General features: G+C 39.6%; 1 protein-coding gene and 1 long non-coding RNA gene across 9 annotated transcripts in view; one reads left to right on the top strand and one right to left on the bottom strand.

The window, feature by feature from the left end:
* AIG1 (androgen induced 1) overlaps nucleotides 1-19,145 on the top strand; it is a 241,628-nt gene that overhangs the window by 48,603 nt on the left and 173,880 nt on the right. For all 8 annotated transcript variants that reach the window (XM_077776000.1, XM_077776001.1, XM_077775997.1 and 5 more), the window contains exon 2: nucleotides 7,070-7,225. In XM_077776000.1, coding sequence (XP_077632126.1) covers nucleotides 7,070-7,225 — 156 coding nt within the window. The remainder of the gene's footprint in view (nucleotides 1-7,069; nucleotides 7,226-19,145) is intronic.
* On the bottom strand, nucleotides 8,637-15,682 carry LOC144241485 (uncharacterized). Its single transcript, XR_013338091.1, has 2 exons — nucleotides 15,317-15,682; nucleotides 8,637-9,078 (listed from the first exon to the last, which is right to left on the bottom strand). It is a non-coding gene; the product is annotated as an uncharacterized LOC144241485 (long non-coding RNA).

Here is a 19,145-nt window from a genome sequence, read left to right as displayed (position 1 = left end):
ATTTATATTTGCAGAATTGCTTTTGTTTTATTCCTGTAGAACGTGAGCTTCTGTCTCTCCCCTTCCTTCTTTTTTTTTTTTTTTGCCCTTTTTAAGGTTTCCCCTCTCCTTTTCTTTTAAATCTTCATAAAAACATCTGTTTCCCAAGGATCAATGAAGTATTCATTATTAAAAATATTAGTAGACATTAGTTGAGTAATTTAGCCCCATATTAAATCAACTTTTGCTTTTTGAGACATTATACTTTTTAATGAATTGAGCCTTTTATCATTATCAAATGTTTCTCTTTGTTTTTGATAACATTCTTTGTCTTGAAAGTACCCTTTTGTTTTAAGTGTATTTATCTATTTTGAGAGAGTGTGTGTGTGCATGTGAGCAGGAGAGGGGCAGAGAGAGGGAGAGAGAGAATCCCAAGCAGGCTCCATGTTGTGAGTGTGGACCCTGACTCGGAGCTCAATCCCACAAACCATGAGTTCATGACCTGAACTGAAATCAAGAGTCTGACACTTACCAACTGAAGCACCTAGGTGCTCCAAAACCTACTTTCTGATATTAACATAGCTATTCCAGCTTTCTTACAATTAGTGTTTGCATCCATTTTCTTTTAACAAATCTATATCTATATCCTTATAGTGCTTTTTGTTTGTGTTTTAAATGCAGTCTGTCCACATGAAACAATGNGGGGGGGGATGGGCATGGAGGAGGGCACTTGTGGGGAAGAGCACTGGGTGTTATGTGGAAACTAATTTGACAATAAACTATTTGGAAAAAAAAATAAATGCAGTCTGTTGATCGCTGATATTAATTGGGAGAGTTTAAACCATTTGTATGTAATGTAATCATAGGCATTATTGGGTTAAAGTCAGAGATCTTACTGGCTTTTTTTTCTGTCTTGTCTATTCTTTGTTCCTTTTCCCCAATTTTTTACTTCTTTTGGATTACCTCAATGTACTGTTAGTGTTCCATTTTATTTCTATGCTTATTAGCTGTAATGGACAGAATTTGTAAGTTGGCCCCCAAAGATCCCCCACTCTAACCCTGAGAACCTGTGAATTAATGGCGTAGAACTTCTCTGATTGCATTATAACCTATGGCACAGTTGACCTTAAGAAGGGGACATTACTCATGTGGGCTTAACCTTACCACATGAACCCTTAAAGGCAGAAAGTTTTTTCGGACTGACTACAGGAGACAAAAGCAGAGGGGAAAGTCAGAGAGATCTGAAGCACAAGAAGAATCAGGTATNGGTTGGGGAGCACATTCCAGGAGCTGAGAGTGATTGGCCAACAGGTAACAAGGGAGCATGAACCTCAGTCTTACAGTTAAAAGGGACTGGATTCTACCAACAACTAGAATGATCTTGAAGATCCTTTCCTTGAGCCTCCAGATAAGAAAGCTGCTTGGCCAGGACCTTGATTTTGGTGGCCCAGCAACCAGACTAACTCACTTGGACTTCTGATGTACAGAATGAGAGCAAACAAATTGATGTTGTTTTAAGCTGCTTAATTTGTGGTAATTTGTTATGTAGCACAGACAACTAATGCATTAGCTGAAGATCTCCATTTTACTGTCTTAATGGTTCCTTTAGGGTTTACGGTATACATCTTTAACTTACACCATCTGCCGCTACATAGTATTATGCCACTTCATATATAACTAAAAACTTAACTATCATAATTTTATTTCTAAATATGTTTAAATCCTCACAATGTGTTCTCATATTTCTGCTTTAACTAGTCATTTATCTTTAAAAGATAAAATTAATTAAGATAAATCTTTTATATTTACCCACATATTTATAGTTTTTAGCAATTGTCATTGATTGCTTTGTGTAGATTTAAAGTTATATCTGGTATCATTTTTCCCATTTCTTTCCCATTCCTTGTAGTGAAAGGCTAGTGACGATAAATTCTCTCAGCTTCTGTTTTCTGAAAAAGTCTTTCACCTTTGAGAGTTTTTCCTCCTCATAGGACTTTAAGGTGTCATTCCCCTGTTTTCTGGCTTGTGCTGTTTTCCATGAGACGCCGGTGAAATTTCTTACCTTTATTTTTCTGTATGTGATGTCTTTTTCACAGATTTTTCAGCATTTGATTACACTGTACCTTGATGTGGTTTTCTTTGTTTATACTCCATTTGTTTCATTTCTTGGATCTGTAGGTTTATGGTTTTCATGAAAACTTCATGAAGTTTTGGAAGAACTTCAACCATTGCTTCTTCTAATACTTTTTCTTTTTCCTAATACTTTTTCTACATGCTCCCCTTACCTGCTCCTTAGGGCTCCACTACACATATGTTAGACTGCTCTCACAGTTCACTGATATTCTGTTGATTTTCAAAATCTTTTTCTTTCTCTGATTCATTTTGAATAGTTTATATTGCTAACTACTCAGTATTTCAATCTTTCTTCTGTAGTGTCTAATTTCCTATTATTTCCACCCAGTGACTTTTTAAAATATATTTTTATGAATATAATTTATTGTCAAATTGGCTTACATACAACACCCAGTGCTCATCCCAACAAGTGCCCTCCTCCATGCCCATCAACCATTTTCCCCTCTCCCCCACCGCTATCAGCCTTCAGTTTGTTCTCAGTATTTAATAGTCTCTTGTGGTTTGCCTCCTTCCCTCTCTGTTTGTATCGACTTTTTTTCCCCCCTTCTCTTCCTCCATGGTCTTCTGCTCAGTTTCTCTAGATCCACATATGAGTGAAAACATATGATATCTGTGCTTCTCTGACTGACTTATTTCACTTGGCATAATACCTTCCAGTTCCATCCATGTTGCTGCAAACAGCAGGATTTCATTCTTTCTCATTGCCAAGTAGTATTTTATTGTATATATAAACCACATGTTCTTATCCATTCATCAGTTGATGGACACTTAGGCTCTTTCCATAATTTGGCTATTGTTGAGAGTGCTGCTGTAAACATTGGGGTATATGTGCCCCTGTATATCAGCACTCCTGTATCCCTTGGGTAAATTCCTAGTAGTGCTATTGCTGGACAATAGGGTAGCTCTGTTTTTAATTTTGGGGGGAACCCTCCACACACATTTGGTTTTCCAGAGGGACTACACCAGTTTACATTCCCACCAACAGTGCAAGAGGGTGCCCGTTTCTCCACATCCTCACCAGCATCTGTAGTTCCCTGATTGGTTTATTTTAGCCACTCTGACCCATGTGAGGTGGTATCTCAGTGTGGCTTTGATTTGTATTTCCCTGATGATGAGTGACTCCATCCAGTGACTTTTAAGTTTCAGGCAATGTCTTTAATTCTTAAATGTTCAGTTTGGTTCTTTTTAATATGTTTTTTGGCCCATTATTTTCATTTAACTTCTTGAACTTATGTTTCTGTCTGCTAATTCCAATATTTCTGTCATTTCTATACCTGTTTTTTTTTTTTTTACATTGTTTATTTATTTTCAGAGAGAGAGCATGAGCAGGGGGGAATAGAGCATGAGCACTGTCAGTACAGAACCTGTAGAGCCTGATGTGGGGCTTGAACTCACAAACCATGAGATCATGACTTGAGCCAAAATCAAGAGTTGGACAGCTAACCCACCAAGCCACCCACGCACCCCATATATCTGTTTTTATTTAATTGGTTTCCTTTTGATTAAAGATTTGTTTTTTCTTCTTGGAAAGTCTAGTGAGTTTTGATTGGATATTGATAGTGTAATGTTGGATATTGTTGAATGCCTGCATTTTGTTATATTCCTTTAAAAATTGTAGAATTTTATTTTAGTGCATATTTAAGTTACTTGTAGATAAGCTTGCTTATTTTTGTGATGCTTGTTTTTAAGTACTATTGGCGTGGATATAAAGTAGCCTTTATTCCAAGGCTATTATAGCATCACAAATTAGGTAATAAAATTCCTCAGGCTCAACTGAATTCTTATTGTAGTCAATAAGGCCCCTCTGGTCAGAACTTGGATACCTCTCCATTCTGAGTGAGCTTCAAAAATCGTTTAAGGGGCGCCTGGGTGGCTTAGTCGGTTAAGCGTCCGACTTTCGCTTAGGTCATGATCTCGCGGTTCGTGGGTTCGAGCCCCGCATCGGGCTCTGTGCTGACTGCCGGCTCAGAGCCTGGGGCCTGTTTCAGTCTGTGACTCCCTCTCTCTCTGACCCTCCCCTGTTCACGCTGTCTCTCTCTCTCTCTCCTAGAAATAAGTAAAACATTTAAAAAAAAAAAATCGTTTAAGCTACAGCTTGTGGTAGATAGAATAAGAAAATGACTCTCAGTAATATTCACCTTCAGTGGGTTTTTGGAAGATCCTGTGGATACAATCAATCCTGTGATTACATTACTTTATGCAGTAAAAGGAGAATTATTCAAGGTGGGCCTGACCTCATCAAGTGAGCCAGTTTTTTAAAAAGTGAGAAATTTCTTTGGCTGATTACAGAGAAGAAAATTCAATATATGAAAAAGCTGATTTATATATATAGTCCAAATGCGTAGCTGTTTATGGTGGGAAGGCAACTCTGGTGTAGTCACTTAATCATGGAATTTTAAAATTCACTTAATTCACTTAATTTGGAACTTTTAGTAAAACCTGCTATTACCAGCCAATTTTTAAAACTAAAGGAAACTGAGTTAGAGGGAAAACAATTGAAAGAGATTCACCAGCTACATCCCCAAAATATGAAAACCATTCTTTTTTACCTTTTATTTTTAAGTTCTTTGGAAATATTTCATAATAATGAAGTACATAGGGAATAATAAAAAAAAATTCTATAATCAACTTAAGAATGAAATATTATTGATACAGTGGAGGCCCTGTGTCCTTCCCCGCAGTCTTATCCTCCTTGGAGAGGTACCTGAATTCCATGCTATTAATTCCATGCATTTCTTCATATTTTACTTTATATACATGTACATCCTTAAAATTATCTTTGCCCTTTTTTGAAATTTTCATACTGTCAAAATGTAGAATTTTCTTGGTTTCCTTTTTTTGCTTAATGTTTTGTTGTGAGAATGAAAAATGGATATGTACTTAGAACTCCACTGTATGAATATAGCACAGTTTCTTTATCCAGTAATAATTGAGACATTTAGGCCAACTTTTCTGAAGCAATGAATGCAGAAATTAACCTTCATGTGCATGTGACTAGAACACATGTGTGAGAGCTTCTGTCACAAATACCCTCCGTAGTGAAGTCACTAGATAGTAGAGCATGTATATCTTTAAATCACTAGATATTGACAAATATTCTTCAAAGGAATTGTCCCAAGTTGCATTCCTGCTATAGAGTTTCTGGTTGTTCTACATCCTTATAACCAGTGGTATTGTCAGAATTAAATTGTGAATAATTATATGGTTGAGAAATGCTATCTCATTGTGATCTACATTTGCATTTCCCTGGTAATTGATCAGATAGAGCCCCTTTTAATATGTTCACTGGCCAAATTGGCATGGAGATTATTATTCCCCAGCCTGGCCAGTCCAATTTCTCAAAACCTTTTAGGGTTGACATAAAGATCAAACATGTAAAATGATAAGATATGGTATGGAAAGTTTTCCTAAGTGTGAAATTATTCCCTGAGTCATTGAAATTATTTCTGGTCATCACAACATGATTTTTGCCAACTTGCTTAGTTATGGCCATCTCAGCTTCTCCCCCCCCTGCTTTTTCTTGTTGTAGAAAGAGTAACAGTAAACCTTAAGTCATTGAAGCTAAAAGCCAGGCTAAGTTATGAGAAGGAATAGAACTTTAGCTAACATTGGCAAATAATGGCAGGATTTGGTGAACTTGGAAGAACATGGTGGTTGTATTATATGTAAGAATACTGCAGGATTTTTGTTTGACTAAGGCCAGAAATGGATTCTCCATTATTCTGAATTTTCAAAATGGCTTAGATAAGAATTTGAACCGAGTGATTGACAATCTGAGTGTGTCAGTGCTATGTTAAATGGAACCTGGTAATTTTGAGGGTCCTTCTTCACTTTGTTCGGTGCCTTAGTGAGGAACTCATCCACAGAGCTTTCACAGATCCTTTCCACTGCCAACATGGAAATCTACCCCCAATTTTTTGTTTTCTAAGGAGGTAGTGAGTAAAATTGTATGTTTTGCAAATATATCATCAGTAATTATTTCTGGTAGAAGACACCAAAAAAACTTACCCTGATTCTACTCTTGGTGTTAAATGGGTTTGACTTTGAGCCCAGGGAATGTGTTTTCTGCCCTTCCCATAATTTGAATTATCATTTGCCAAGCTATATTACAGTATGCTTCCTGCCTCCACCCACAGCTCTGGATCATCGATACTTTTGCTCCCACGTTAGGTATTTCGCAAATTATCGAATTGTAGTATTTCAGTGTCCTCCCCTGTGATAGTCCAAGTTACATGTAGTTGATGTAAGTAATTTAATTTGTAATTGATTTGGGAATGTACAACTGAAAGCTTTTGGGGGGGAATATGGTGTGGGTATCTATGTTACTTGGGAAAGATTTTATTTTATAAGAACAAAAAACCTGAGGAGGTCATATCATTCAGGTTTGACAACAGAAAATCGTTCTATACCAGTTTTGATTATTGCATTCAGTTAATTTCTCTGTGACCCAAGGACTAGAAGCTTTCTACCACTTCCTGTGGTGGAAAAGGAGATTAGAGCATTGGAAGCTTTCTTCACATTCAGACAAAAGTGTCTCATTTATTTTTCAGGCTACCTTGATTCTTAACTTTGCACTTTTTAGATGTTTTTTAAACCCCACTAGTCAATGTAATGAGACTACAGATGTGATATTTTAAAATAATGGACACGTCATCATGATATTTGATATTGCTTTGTGTTGGGCCTCTTTAGACATGTATGTGCATGCACATTTTGCATTTGTCTTGAGGCGAGCGAAAATGGAAGCAGTGTTTTTAGGATGAATTTTCTCACCTATGATAGCAAGTCGTAAATATCTAATTCTTTTTTTTTTTTTTACTTGTCATGCCAGCTCTTAAATATGCTTCTGATCATCCCTTATCATGTGTCATGTTGCAAAGTTGTAGCTTGCTCGCCATCCTACGGCTGGGGCCTCTTTAGATCTTATTGACTAACACCAGCTGTTGTCTCCCTCCAGGTCATCCAGGCTGTCTTCTTTGGTATTTGTGTGCTGACTGACCTTTCCAGTCTTCTGACTAGAGGAAATGGGAACCAAGAACAAGAAAGGCAGCTCAAGAAGCTCATCTCGCTCCGGGACTGGATGTTAGCTGTGCTGGCCTTTCCTGTCGGGGTTGTGAGTATAATGTAGAATGCTTTTAACCATAGAAAAAAACTTAAAGGGCCTTATTTCAGACTTCTAAGAGAAAGAGAAGGGCTCACTGTAGCAGGTGTCTGTATTAGTCTGCTTAGGGCTGCCGTTACAAAGCACCACAGACTGCGGTGGGAGGGGTAGGGCTTAGCCAACAGATATTTATTTTCTCACAGTTCTAAAGACCGGAAGTCTGAGATCAAGGTGTTCACAGGGTTGGTTTCTTTTTCCTAAGGCCTCTCTCCTTGCCTTGTAAGTGACCTCCTCCCTGTGTCCTTACCTGTGTATCTGTGTCCTAATCTCTTCTTCCTATAAGGACATCAGGCAGACCGGATTAGGGCCCATAGATGACTGCATTTAATTTTAATTGCCTCTCTAAAGGCCATACCTCCATATATAGTCATTTCGGAGGCACTGGAGATTAGGACTTAAACATAGAAATTCCAGGGAGATGCAGTTCAACCCAGAACAGCTTCTCTAGCAGCCCAAACTTGAAATGTATGGTCCTTGGGTCTATGACCATTCTAGTATTTTTTAACTTGAGAGAGGAAGTCAGCATTAGCTCATACTGCTTCATTCACCCAACTGTACCATTAGCTAATATCACTTAAGTAAATGCTGTTTAATGTTTGGATCTCTTCTGGCTTCATTGATTTTCATTATTTTCAGTTAGATGCACTCCATTGCTTGACTTCCTTCACACATCTCTTAATCATCCATTGTTTATACATAGACAGTGTTTCTTTAAAAGGTCAGGGCCCCGTGAGATTATATAGATTGTAACCTGTGGATAGGCATGAAAAGAGGGAGAAAACTCTTATAGGTCTCAGATTGTGAAAATAAGGAAGAGTGGGTTACCTAATTCAAGTTCAGGCCTTTCATTTANGTCTAGCACGTGTACCAAGCCCCAGGTCTATAGTAGGCAGAAAGTTGTTTTTTTAAATCCTTCCAGTGGCTCTTATTCATATTTGCCAGCTCTATAGCTGGGAGAAGATGCTTGTTCTAAGACCAATTAGTAAGCACCCAGACTATCACCGAATTGCTTTTTCTGTGTACTAAGTTGTATTTTCTTGGGTGAAATAGACCTTAGCTTCTGACAGCAACACAAGGAGATTATTATAATCTGGTCACACTCCTCTGCTCGTTCCCTCGTCTTTTTCCATTGAAAACCTAATTGGGTGCTCAGATTGAAACCGTCTGGCAAATCTCTCAAATTCCATTGCTTAACCCAACAGAACTAGATACTTTACCTATTATTTAGTATTTCCTTCTTTGAACTTGACATATAACATTCAAATGCTTTCTATCAGAATAACCATCTAAGAGAAAATTTTCATTGGCACAAAGTATAAAGATTTGTACTCTGTGCGTGAAAGAATTATCTAGAATATCCAAGTGTGTGTATTTTTTGTTTCTTTTTACTGGCTTGTTCCCTTGGAATTTCTATAGGTATGTCATTACCTCTGGAAGTCTTCCTTGGCTATGAGAAACACAGTAACACAATACAGAAGTAAATAGGAATACATGCTAACATGTTCTCTTCGCTCTGCCTCTCTCCTTCTGTTGTGTGGTGTCCGGCTGTGTTTCTAGGGCTTCAGTTCTGTCTCTTGCCACTCTCATCAAAGGCACACAGCATATGCCCGTTAGACGTTTTTGACATTACTTTGGCCAGAAACTTTTTCCACCTGCTTGACACTTCAGATGCTTGTCAGCTTCCAGTGTCTCCTGAATTTGGTCATGTATGCGTCATGGATTGTAACAAGAATGGGAGACTTCATGGTTGCTTGTTTGATTGTATTTGCTGTGTTCCTCTGTTTTCACCAACTTTGTGGTTTGCTCTGTGGTTTGAAAAAGGGAAGAGAGGTAAGAATACCTTTAATGTCACTCCTCCTTTCCAGCTGAGAAATCATGGCGTCACATGTCACTGCATATGTACGCACCTTTCCCAGGTGGTGAGCTTCACAGAAGGCTATAAAGATAATGAATCAAATGAACAGTTTCACTTATTTCTTTAACTCTTATTTTTTGCTGATATTTTATAGTCAATATTTACATGTTTTTATAATCTTCCCTGTTATTTATGAGTCACTTTCCTTTTTAGAGCCACTAGTCTTTTCTTTTAACTGAACTTTTGAAGTCCCTCTGTTATAGTTCCCTCTCTCCCTCCCTCCCTTTCTCTCTCTCTCTGTCTCTCTGGTATTTGGAAGCGCTTTGAGCAATATTCTCCGGAAATCCCCTGATGTTTTCCACTGTTTCTTACTTTATGATTTAAATTTTTGCACCTAGTTTGCCGATTTCTCAAACTAATACACAGAATTGCATTCTGAGCCCCCTGAAGAAAACCCAAAAAACGAAACAAAACAAAACACAAACCTGGATAACTACCTGTTTCCCAGACTCCACTAATTTTATAGCAAAATCATATTTACAAAGGACATGGATTTGTCTCTTTATTTGCATTTTAATGCAAACTGATTTTGTTTCATTAAAACAAAATTTTATGGGTTTTCACCTTTCTGTCCCCAAGTTTGTTTCCCAGCTTTTCTTTCCAGTGTGCCCTTATCTTTGCTGTGACTTCAGAGGTTTTCCCTTGCCCCTTCTGTGTCTCTCCGGTACCATCTGGTTGCTCAGTAGGGTCTGGAATTTCAGTGTGTTTTATGACTGAACTTTTTCTCCCTTGTTAAAATGCAAACCCTTCCCGGAGCAGTGCCACTAGGAATCACTTGAAGAGGCATCATCTTTACTCTTTCTGTGGCTCCTGGCCTGAGAGGGAGGTGCCCCGCCTGGTGGGTTCATTTCACCGGAAGGATAGGAATAGCATTAATGCCTGGGACCTGATTTGATGGACATGTCCTTATACCCGTAGGCATCTATAGTGTGAGAATGATTATCATGTGTGAAAACGATTAATTATAACATTTGTAATTAAACACCTTTTGCCATGTTGATTGACACAGTCAGAATCCTAAAAGGCAAAGCACCCGAACACTCACCTGTGCCCGGAGAGCCTTGGGCGTGGCTCAAGCTTCTAAGCAGCAAGGTGCACAGCCAGCCTCAGCTTAGAACCAGCCTGCGGTCCTCCCCACGCCCCCCCAGGCCTCCTCTGGGCCCTGGCTGACTGCCAGCCTCACAAAATTCCTCCCCCACCGCTCCCTCCTCCTGGCTCCCGCTAATCCTCACCTTTTGTTTGTCAGCCAGAAGTTTGCAGGGAAAGTAATGTTATTTTTGCTTCCGGGCAAGCGCAGGGCAGAAAGGCAAGGGGCTCTGATAAGGGGGCAGAGGGGCACCCTCAACTCCAATTTTCCTGAAGAGACCTCTTAGCCCCAAGCTTTTCCTGGCGCTCCCATTATCTCTCTTTCTTTCTCTCTCTCACCTCCACTGCAGCTGTGGCAGCAAGAAAGACATGGGCAGGTTATCTAGGATTTGTATTGTCTCCACTAATGCTTCCTCCAATAACGAGGTTAATTGAGAGTTGACAGTAATTGCTTGATGTGGGCATGAAGCGATAAATATGATTTTTGTGACCCATGGACCTAATGCATCTACTTCATGGACTCTTTCTCTAGGATATATAAAGATAATGAAGCATTCCAACCAAAGATAGTTGGAGTAAAGTTTTGCTGGAGCATAACCTTGAAGAAATCAGGCAGGGTTGCTTGAGTGAGCTTAGGCTGTATCATCCTGATTTGTGCAGATTCCCATAAATGCAAAGCTGGCCTTGATTAGTAACGCTAATGGCCGGAAACCACCACCACTCCCAAAGCCTTGCAACTCATTTTGCAGGGATAACCCAAGGGAGGTTCTTCTTACCATGTGCAGTTTATTTCTGAACCCTGTCACCCTTTTAAAGAAGCATTACAAATAATGCTATGACATTATGTGGTCTGGAAGCACTGAAGTTTATTAGGAGCAATCAAACCAAGAATGTCTTTTGTCTCTTGTGAGTTTGTTGACTTTTCTGCCGGGCAGATACTCTTCTAGTTAAGAGAATAGGCTAAGGCTTTCAACCAGCCAACCAAACAAACAAACCAACAAAAAGATAAAGAATAAGTAGAAGAATGGCAAGAAAATGGGTATGTTGGGTATGAAATTGTTTCTCTCAAAAATTCTAAGTGTGTCTCCAACCGGTATCCGAAGTAGCCCATTTAATAGCAAAGAATCATCAAACATGTGCCATTAATTCAAGTGTGTACATCCCATTCATTTGCGACTTCTTAGCCTGCATGGGACATGGAATCAAATCTCACCACCTCCCCAGTGTACCTTTGTCCCTTCTGTTACTTGAAAGAAGCTAGGCTGTTGCTAAACTGACCTTGACTGATTGATGGGTGAAGATGAGGATGTCCCTCTCTGTATAGAGGGGGAGTGGGTCCAAGCAGGCCCTAGAAATTTGGGTTGTTCTAACCAGGGATGGGCATCCAGGGTGTCCCAAGCAAACCAGCATATGCCAAGATACGTTCTTTTGGAATTTGGGCTTTTTATCGGAGTTTACTCTCAGGTCTTTGTTCAGTTACCATTTCTGGTGTTATAAGTATATTGGTGTAAAGACTTGGTGAAGATTCTGTGTGTACCAACCTAGTCTAGACTCCTTTAAAACTTGTTTTTGCTTGTATTGAGGACTGTGTGATACCTGCTCCCTTAGGCATAATGGAAAATATAATTTGAAATCTCACATGCAAACTTAAAGAAAAGTATCTAGCAGTTATTTTCAAAAAGTGACTAAGTCTTTATTTATTGACATACTTGCTAACTCTGAGCCATTCTTCAGAAAAATTTTGTAAAGCATACAAATTTAGATCGTAATATCCCTACAATTTAAAAAACATTACTCGCCTTTCTGATTTTCAGCTAAGAGATTGGCTTACATGGAAAGCAAACATTAATTAATTACTAATATTAATATCTGTTAATATAACACATAAAGGAAGAGAATTTGATTCTATTTGAGATGGTATGAACCCAATGCTTTGTCTTCTATTTTGATATTAAGGAAAAAAATTTTAAAGCACATTATTTACTTTATTCTACAAACTCGGTTTAATATAAAAATACACTTAATATCCGCTGATCCTCTCTTTATTAAATTTTCACACAGGTACCTAAAACCAAACTCTTTCCTGTTTTTCTTTTAAACCTTCGTTGATGTTTTAAGTTTCTTCAAATGCCCTTTTCCTTTCTCTTCACCTTTGAAGTTAAAAATATAATATCTGCTAGGTCATATTTTATGGTAAAACCCAGTTCATTTGGAGTGGAGGCAATCATATGCTTTCACCCGGCACTGAAATGAGTGTGAGTTGGGTTGCCTAAGAGGGAAGGTTCATAGATGAGGATTCATTCAAGATCAGTAAACAAGATTAACTTTTTCCTCCCCTACCAGGAGGAATACTCAGGAGACTGTAATCACCGAACCTAGGTGAGTGGTCTTAACCTCATTTTTTTGGCTTGCCTTTTCCAAAGACCAAGGACATACTGATTAGATTGACATATGATACAGAACCACGTTGCTTCTCAGCCATCTTAGATATATTTTTTTCTCCTCAATGGAAACCAAAGATTTTCTGCCTAAGTGACCTATTTTATTTCTACACATTCATGCAAACTCAGAGCGGTCAGCTTTCTCAATGCTTGTGAGACAAGTTTCTTCAACACAAAAAATAATCACACTTTAACAAAATTTTCTATAGGTGCCCACTTTTCATCACACTTCAGTGGAAACCACACATATCCAGAACATATTCTGTCCTAGGGACAGAAGTTCTAGTCAAGTCAATAATTATTTGTGGAGCTTTTACAGGTAAACAGATAGTGCTAAGAGCCAAGATGGCAGTAAGGGTCGATTTTGTCCTTCAAGAGTCTCAGTCTAGAGAAATGACTTTATAAGCTATATCAACAAGGAAATTAAAAGAAGGCTTGGTATGTATAAGAGTGCATGGGTCTAAGGTACAGAAGTAGTCTAGAAGAGGAAGGGATTGATTTTAGTGTGTGGGAGGTCCCAGAAGTCTTCCCAGAAATCATGATGTCAGAGCTCTGTTTTGAAGAATGACTACAAACTTATTGGATGTATGAGTTAATGATGCTTTCAGCTGCAAGTAACGGAATATCCACAGCCCTCCACCTGGCTTACTCTTTCAATTCATTCAAGTCTCTGTTCAAATGATTACCTCTCAGAAAAGCTTCCATGAATAATCAATATAAATTAGTCTTCCATTACTCTCAGTCTCTTTGCCTTGCTTTATATTCTCCAAAATGATTACCACTACCTGGCACTTTATATGTGTATTCTTTCACTTCTGTAGCATATGTCTCCTCTGACGTGGTACCCACCTTATGAGGCCAGGGACGTGGCGTGTTTGATTGACTGCTTGTAACCCAACCATCAGGAGTGATGCCTAAATAATTCAGTATTTATTGAGTGAACATCCACCCATCCAGTTGTGGCTTAAGCAATAAAGATATGTAGTATCTCGGAAAACAAAAAACCCATAAGCAGGTAGTTTCCGGATGGCATTGCTCAGTGTTATCATTTGAGACTTGGGCATTTTTTTTCGTTAACTTTTCTGTCTCCAGAATGTTGACCTTTTGTCCTTGAACTTGCCACCTACAGTCTCCAGAGGGTTGGAAAAGCCCAAGCATCGCTTCCTGTGCAACTCTGTTCAAGGCAGGAAGAGGAAGAAGCTTTTTCAGGAGCTCTCTGTATGTGTTTGTCTCTTTGTCAAGCTGGTGAATATTTCCTACAGGCCCCGGCAGCAGACCTCCTCAGAGGTTTTGTCGGTTACAGCAGTCACATGGGTGTAACCAACTGCAGCGGAGGCTGGAAAAGCAAGTAGGAGAAGGGCGGACGTGTACCATGAAGGCTCAGAATAATTCAGATTGATCCTTATGGGTCGCGCGTGTTGCTGCCCAAAGAAAATCAGGAGTTTCAAGAACAATGAGTTACAAATATTTCGAATGACTGTGAAATGTAAACTAAGCAAAAACCAAAAGATTTTACGTAATTTGTTGTTCACCTATGTATGTTTTTATGAAAAATATATATAGTCAAACTGATGAGACTAATCATGGACATTTTCTGTCTTCGCCAAGAAAAGCATTTTTCCCATTTATTCTCTGCCAGCATCATTTTTTTGGACATTCTCGTTAGTATTATTATAAACGGCTGTCAAAATCTGACATGTGAAGAGGTTCTTCTCAAAGAAAGTCCCATATGTTACACAATTGACCAAATCGTTCCTGTTCAGTTTCTGAAACTCATAGGAGGTGTGTAAGAGGTGGCCCTGCGTCAGACCAGCAACTCAAATGTGCAGACAACCACGTTCAATGAGTAAAATCTTCCTTTAATAGTCCCCTGGAAATCGGAATGATCATGCACTGGGTGTCATTTCACAACGTTCTCACTCTCTCTGGGCCAAAGGGCCACAAAAGTACGTCAGGAAATGAAAATATCTTTTTCCATATTCATATACACAAGTAAAAAATATATTATGTGATTGAGAAAAGGTAGAATTGATCTCTGGTAACGTTAACAATGTGATGCCTGTAAAATAAGCATATGATTCATATTCTCAAAAATAAACCCACCCCCAAATCAGAATCTTTGTATGCCCTTGTTTGAAAAAACCAGGAACAAAATGCAATATTAGATGCTGATTTTTTTTTTTTTTAATTTCTAGGAGAGAGAGAGACAGCTTGAGCAAGGGAGGGTCAGAGAGAGGGAGTGACAGACTCTGAAATAGGCTCCAGGCTCTGAGCTGGCAGTCAGCACAGAGCCCGATGCAGGGCTCGAACCCACGTACCGCGAGATCATGACCTAAGCGAAAGTCGGACGCTCAACCGACTAAGCCACCCAGGCGCCCCTATAAAATGCTGATTTAAAAGGAAAAAGAGAAAGGAACACTATCCGTTTTTCTTCTTCCTTCTCTGCATGTCATTCTTCCTGCTTATCTCTCTCTCATACCTTTCAACCTCATCCCTCTACCCCAAACCCGTCTCCCTCTTTGTAGAAAAAGAAACAATGATTTGCCGAGTGGGTGTCTGAAATCACTACAGTCCCTGTGGGCACTTTGAGGTAACTCTTACCTGTTTTAGCTGGATCAAAATGTGCTGTGTCGCATCAGTCGACTTCAAAAGGTAATTTCCCCCCAAGGAAGGAGCTAGTGGACTTTCCTCCCACACAAAGTGTATCTACTTTAAATTGTGCCTGCTCGACCCTGCTAACGATTTGCTTATCTCACCGCAAGTAGCCAGTCCTTTAATTCATTCATCATGCCTTTTTATAGCTCTCTTAGGAACAAGAGGTGAGGCAGAATTCTGGCTTTGGAGGATGTGTCAGGGCACAGGGGAGGGTAGGAAGATGAGTAGCCGGGGCTCAGTGAGGGGAGAGCTGGCGAGGAGCCACAGCTCACAGGAATCCCTGGGGCCCCACTCACTGTCTGCTAACATTCCCTGAAGAGTAGCTCCCAAGAGGGTTCCGTCTTCGGAATGTCCCTTATTCTGTAGGTTACGTCTGTGCTCCAGTCACACAAAGGAACACACACACACAGGGTGTGGGGCTGCGCTGCTAAAGTTTGGTGGACTGGAGGAACACGAAGGGAGCGTGTTCCAGAAGGAACAAGAAGTTCTTCCGTCCCAATCTGCTTTTGTGCGCCTCTGGGTCCCCTACCCCGTTGTTCATCATTCACCCTTGGGAGATGGGGGAGGAATGTAAACGGAGAAGATTCTGAATATAAATGGTGGTGTGCCCACACTGGGTGGCATGAACGGAGATGAGGTTTCTGTGCTCATTTGCTTGGATCACCTGGCCACTTAATCTGAAGGAGGACCCCTTCTTCTCTTCACCTTAAAAATTGACTAAAAATTTAGAATGACCTCCCTCAGGGGCACCTGGGAGGCTCAGACAATTAAGCAGCTGACTTGGGCTCAGCTTGCAGCTAGTGGGTAGGAGCCCCGCACGGGGGTCTGTGCTGACAGCTCAGAGCCCGGAGCCTGCTTCCGATTCTGTGTCTCCCTCTCTGTCTGCCCCTCCCCTGCTCATGCTCTGTCTTTTTCTCCATCAAAAATAAAAATAAATAAATAAGAATGACCTCGTTCATACAAGCACCAATAACTAAACAGGAAGAAGCCTCAAAAATAATATAAACCCGCACATGCCCTGGGGATGCTGTCAAAATTAGCCTTGAGTTAACAAAGAAAAACAGCCCCTAGATTCATTAATATAGTAACATTTTTGTCTGATATTCAGAAATTCTACCTGTACCTCCTTCCTGCTACAGTTACCTTAGAGTTTTAAAGAAGACACTGCATCCCCAGAGGCGTTTGCTATTGCCTTTGTTTTTTGTTTCCAGCCTGTGAAAGAGCAGCTCCATTTGCATTTACTGACACTTCTCACCATCTCCCCTTCCCACAGAGGGAAAACCCACAAACAACTCAAGAGGCTGAAAAAAAATCTATAATGAGCACTGCTTGCTACTGGGGGACAGGCAGTGTGCTAAGGGCTTTCCTTTAATTGTGCATTTAATTCTCATAGCCCCAAAAGGTAGAAATGCCATCATTCCCACCTCACAGAAGATGCTGTATTTTACAGTTTTACAGATGGGGCTTCCCGCTTTACAGTTGCTTGCCTGAGGTCCACAGTCAGTCAACGGTGCAACCAGGACTTTAACCCAGACACTGACAAATGAAGTGCTTGCTCGTAGCAAGTATGCTAAACTTTCTGATAAATCAAACCTAACTTTGCTTTTCATCATTTGCTTAATAGGTATTTTTAGCTATGTACATAAGCTCTGAGCTGACCACAATTTCTAATTTAGGAGAATGCATCAGAATAAGAAAGGGAGTTATGCAGAATCTGGATCAAAAGCCACTGTTTATCATTTTCCTTGAGGCTATTTAACAAAAGCTGTTCATTTGTGCATATTATTGTTCCTGTTTGATGTATTATTTCACACCATGGATCAATGATTTCATACAGTTTTACAGGCCAGTTTGCAAAGTACAGATTTGGGCCAAAACAAGAACATCTTTCCTGCCTTGCCTTCTTGTTTCAGCCATTAAGTACAGATTTAAGCTATCTCATTTATCCAACGTGCTTGTTTTTAATCTGTGAAAGTCAGGTTTTATCAACATAATTAGCTACGTTTTTAGAAATGGTTACCAAATGTATCCAGTGTCATCTGTAAATCATATCTGGGCTTCCAAGAAAGCACAGTTCGTAGCTACACGATTGCAAAAGAATATTTTTGGCAAGAAATGATCCAGCACATTCCGTATGGGTATCCTAACAAATGAACTGTGCCTACCCAGCAAATATTTTACTAAGAATTACTGAAAGCCATTTTGTTCTGCTTTATTAAAGAGAGGGTTTTCAGTCAAATCTGGTTTTCTTTTTAAATTTATAATTTATACCTCCACCTGCTTTCATCAAGGATTTGAGGTGGTCCAAGTCAAATCAGTTCATTGTGACCCAGTCTCCTGGGCCTCAGCATCATTCAGCTGTGGCTGCATGTAAATCTTGCCTATGTGGAGAAGTGTCTTCTCTATTTTGTTGCAGGATACACAGAATAACTTTTTTGTACGTTGTATCTTGCAAAGCCAGACACTCTAGGAAAATAGGGAGAAATCTTCAAAAAGCTTTCAGGCAAATTTATTGAGCGCCATGCACCAGTCATTATGTTAAATGCTCTCACACAATTTTCCTGACTCTCAAAGAGGATCTTAAGAAAACAAGAGGCAGCAGGAAGCTCACTCATCCCTGAGGCTGTGTTACCAGCACAGAGCGGACTCCCTGAGGGCAGGCAAGATGTTGCCACACAGGCCACAGCAGTTTCTGCTTGCTTTGCTCCGTCCTACCTTCCAGAATGGACCTGGCCAGTAATGTTTGGATGAATGCTTTGTGCTATGAATAGTCTTAAAGAAAAAAAAAACGGTAACAAGGAAAGAGAAAGAAAGAAAGCTCTAGAAAGAATCATCCACAGAGAGTAGATTTTATTTGGGTCTCCCTCCTTTTGCGGTCACCATCAAGACAGATGTTTCTCCCCAACTTTGGCACCTTCCTGAAGGGCTGATCCTCAAAGTAATTGGGTTACTATAACCTCCTGGCTCTTAATTGACAAGAAGTGGTCCTCAGCAATTCTAGAGGGACCTAAGCAGATGACAAAGAATTCAGGGAGATCAAAGGCCTAAACAAAACTCATGATGTGCTGTTGGGCAGACAGAGTGCTTTCGCGTAGCCTGCATATATGCATCTTTGAGCCATTTTGGTTCCAAAGATGACCCTTTGTTTGTTGACTCCTTCCACGTTATGTAGACAGCATAGATCATAATAGAATAATGTAAAGGGCAAAAACAAAAGTCCGCACAAATTTCCGCAATAAGTATTTATTGTTTTCCTAATAAGAAAATCTCACATGTATTCTCATTTGCAAATGTATTATGTACAGATGTTTATGCTCTATATTAAAAGCTTAAATTGTTCATAGAGGAAGAGATAAGATTGATATGTAGTTGATATGATGCCAAAACACAAATGCACGAACATTTCTAAAAGTTCTTTCCCCATGGCAAACTATGCACAGAAATGTTATGTATTTTCCTAGTTTGTTTGTGCATACGATCTAAACTAAACAAAATACAGGAAATTCAGAGAGAAATTCAGAGAGAGTGAAGTGGCCATTTGTGGATGTCCCAGTGTGCTGGGACTGTACTCAAATGTCACTGTAGCCCAGAACCAAAGACCTAGACACACAATTTTTGTCAGTCCATTTAAGGTAATCTTTCTCTCAGTAAATGAATTCATGCTAACTAATTGATTACAGAATACACTTTAGCTCAGAAAGATCACTGAGTCATTTATAATGACCAAGAAAAATTGTCAGACCAGAATCTGCATAAATTCTCTCTAGACCAGAAC

The sequence above is a fragment of the Crocuta crocuta genome, unplaced genomic scaffold (genome assembly GCF_008692635.1).
Source record: "Crocuta crocuta isolate KB4526 unplaced genomic scaffold, BGI_CrCroc_1.0 scaffold25, whole genome shotgun sequence".
Taxonomy (NCBI): Eukaryota; Metazoa; Chordata; class Mammalia; order Carnivora; family Hyaenidae; genus Crocuta; species Crocuta crocuta.
This window is presented reverse-complemented; position numbering and strand designations above follow the sequence as displayed.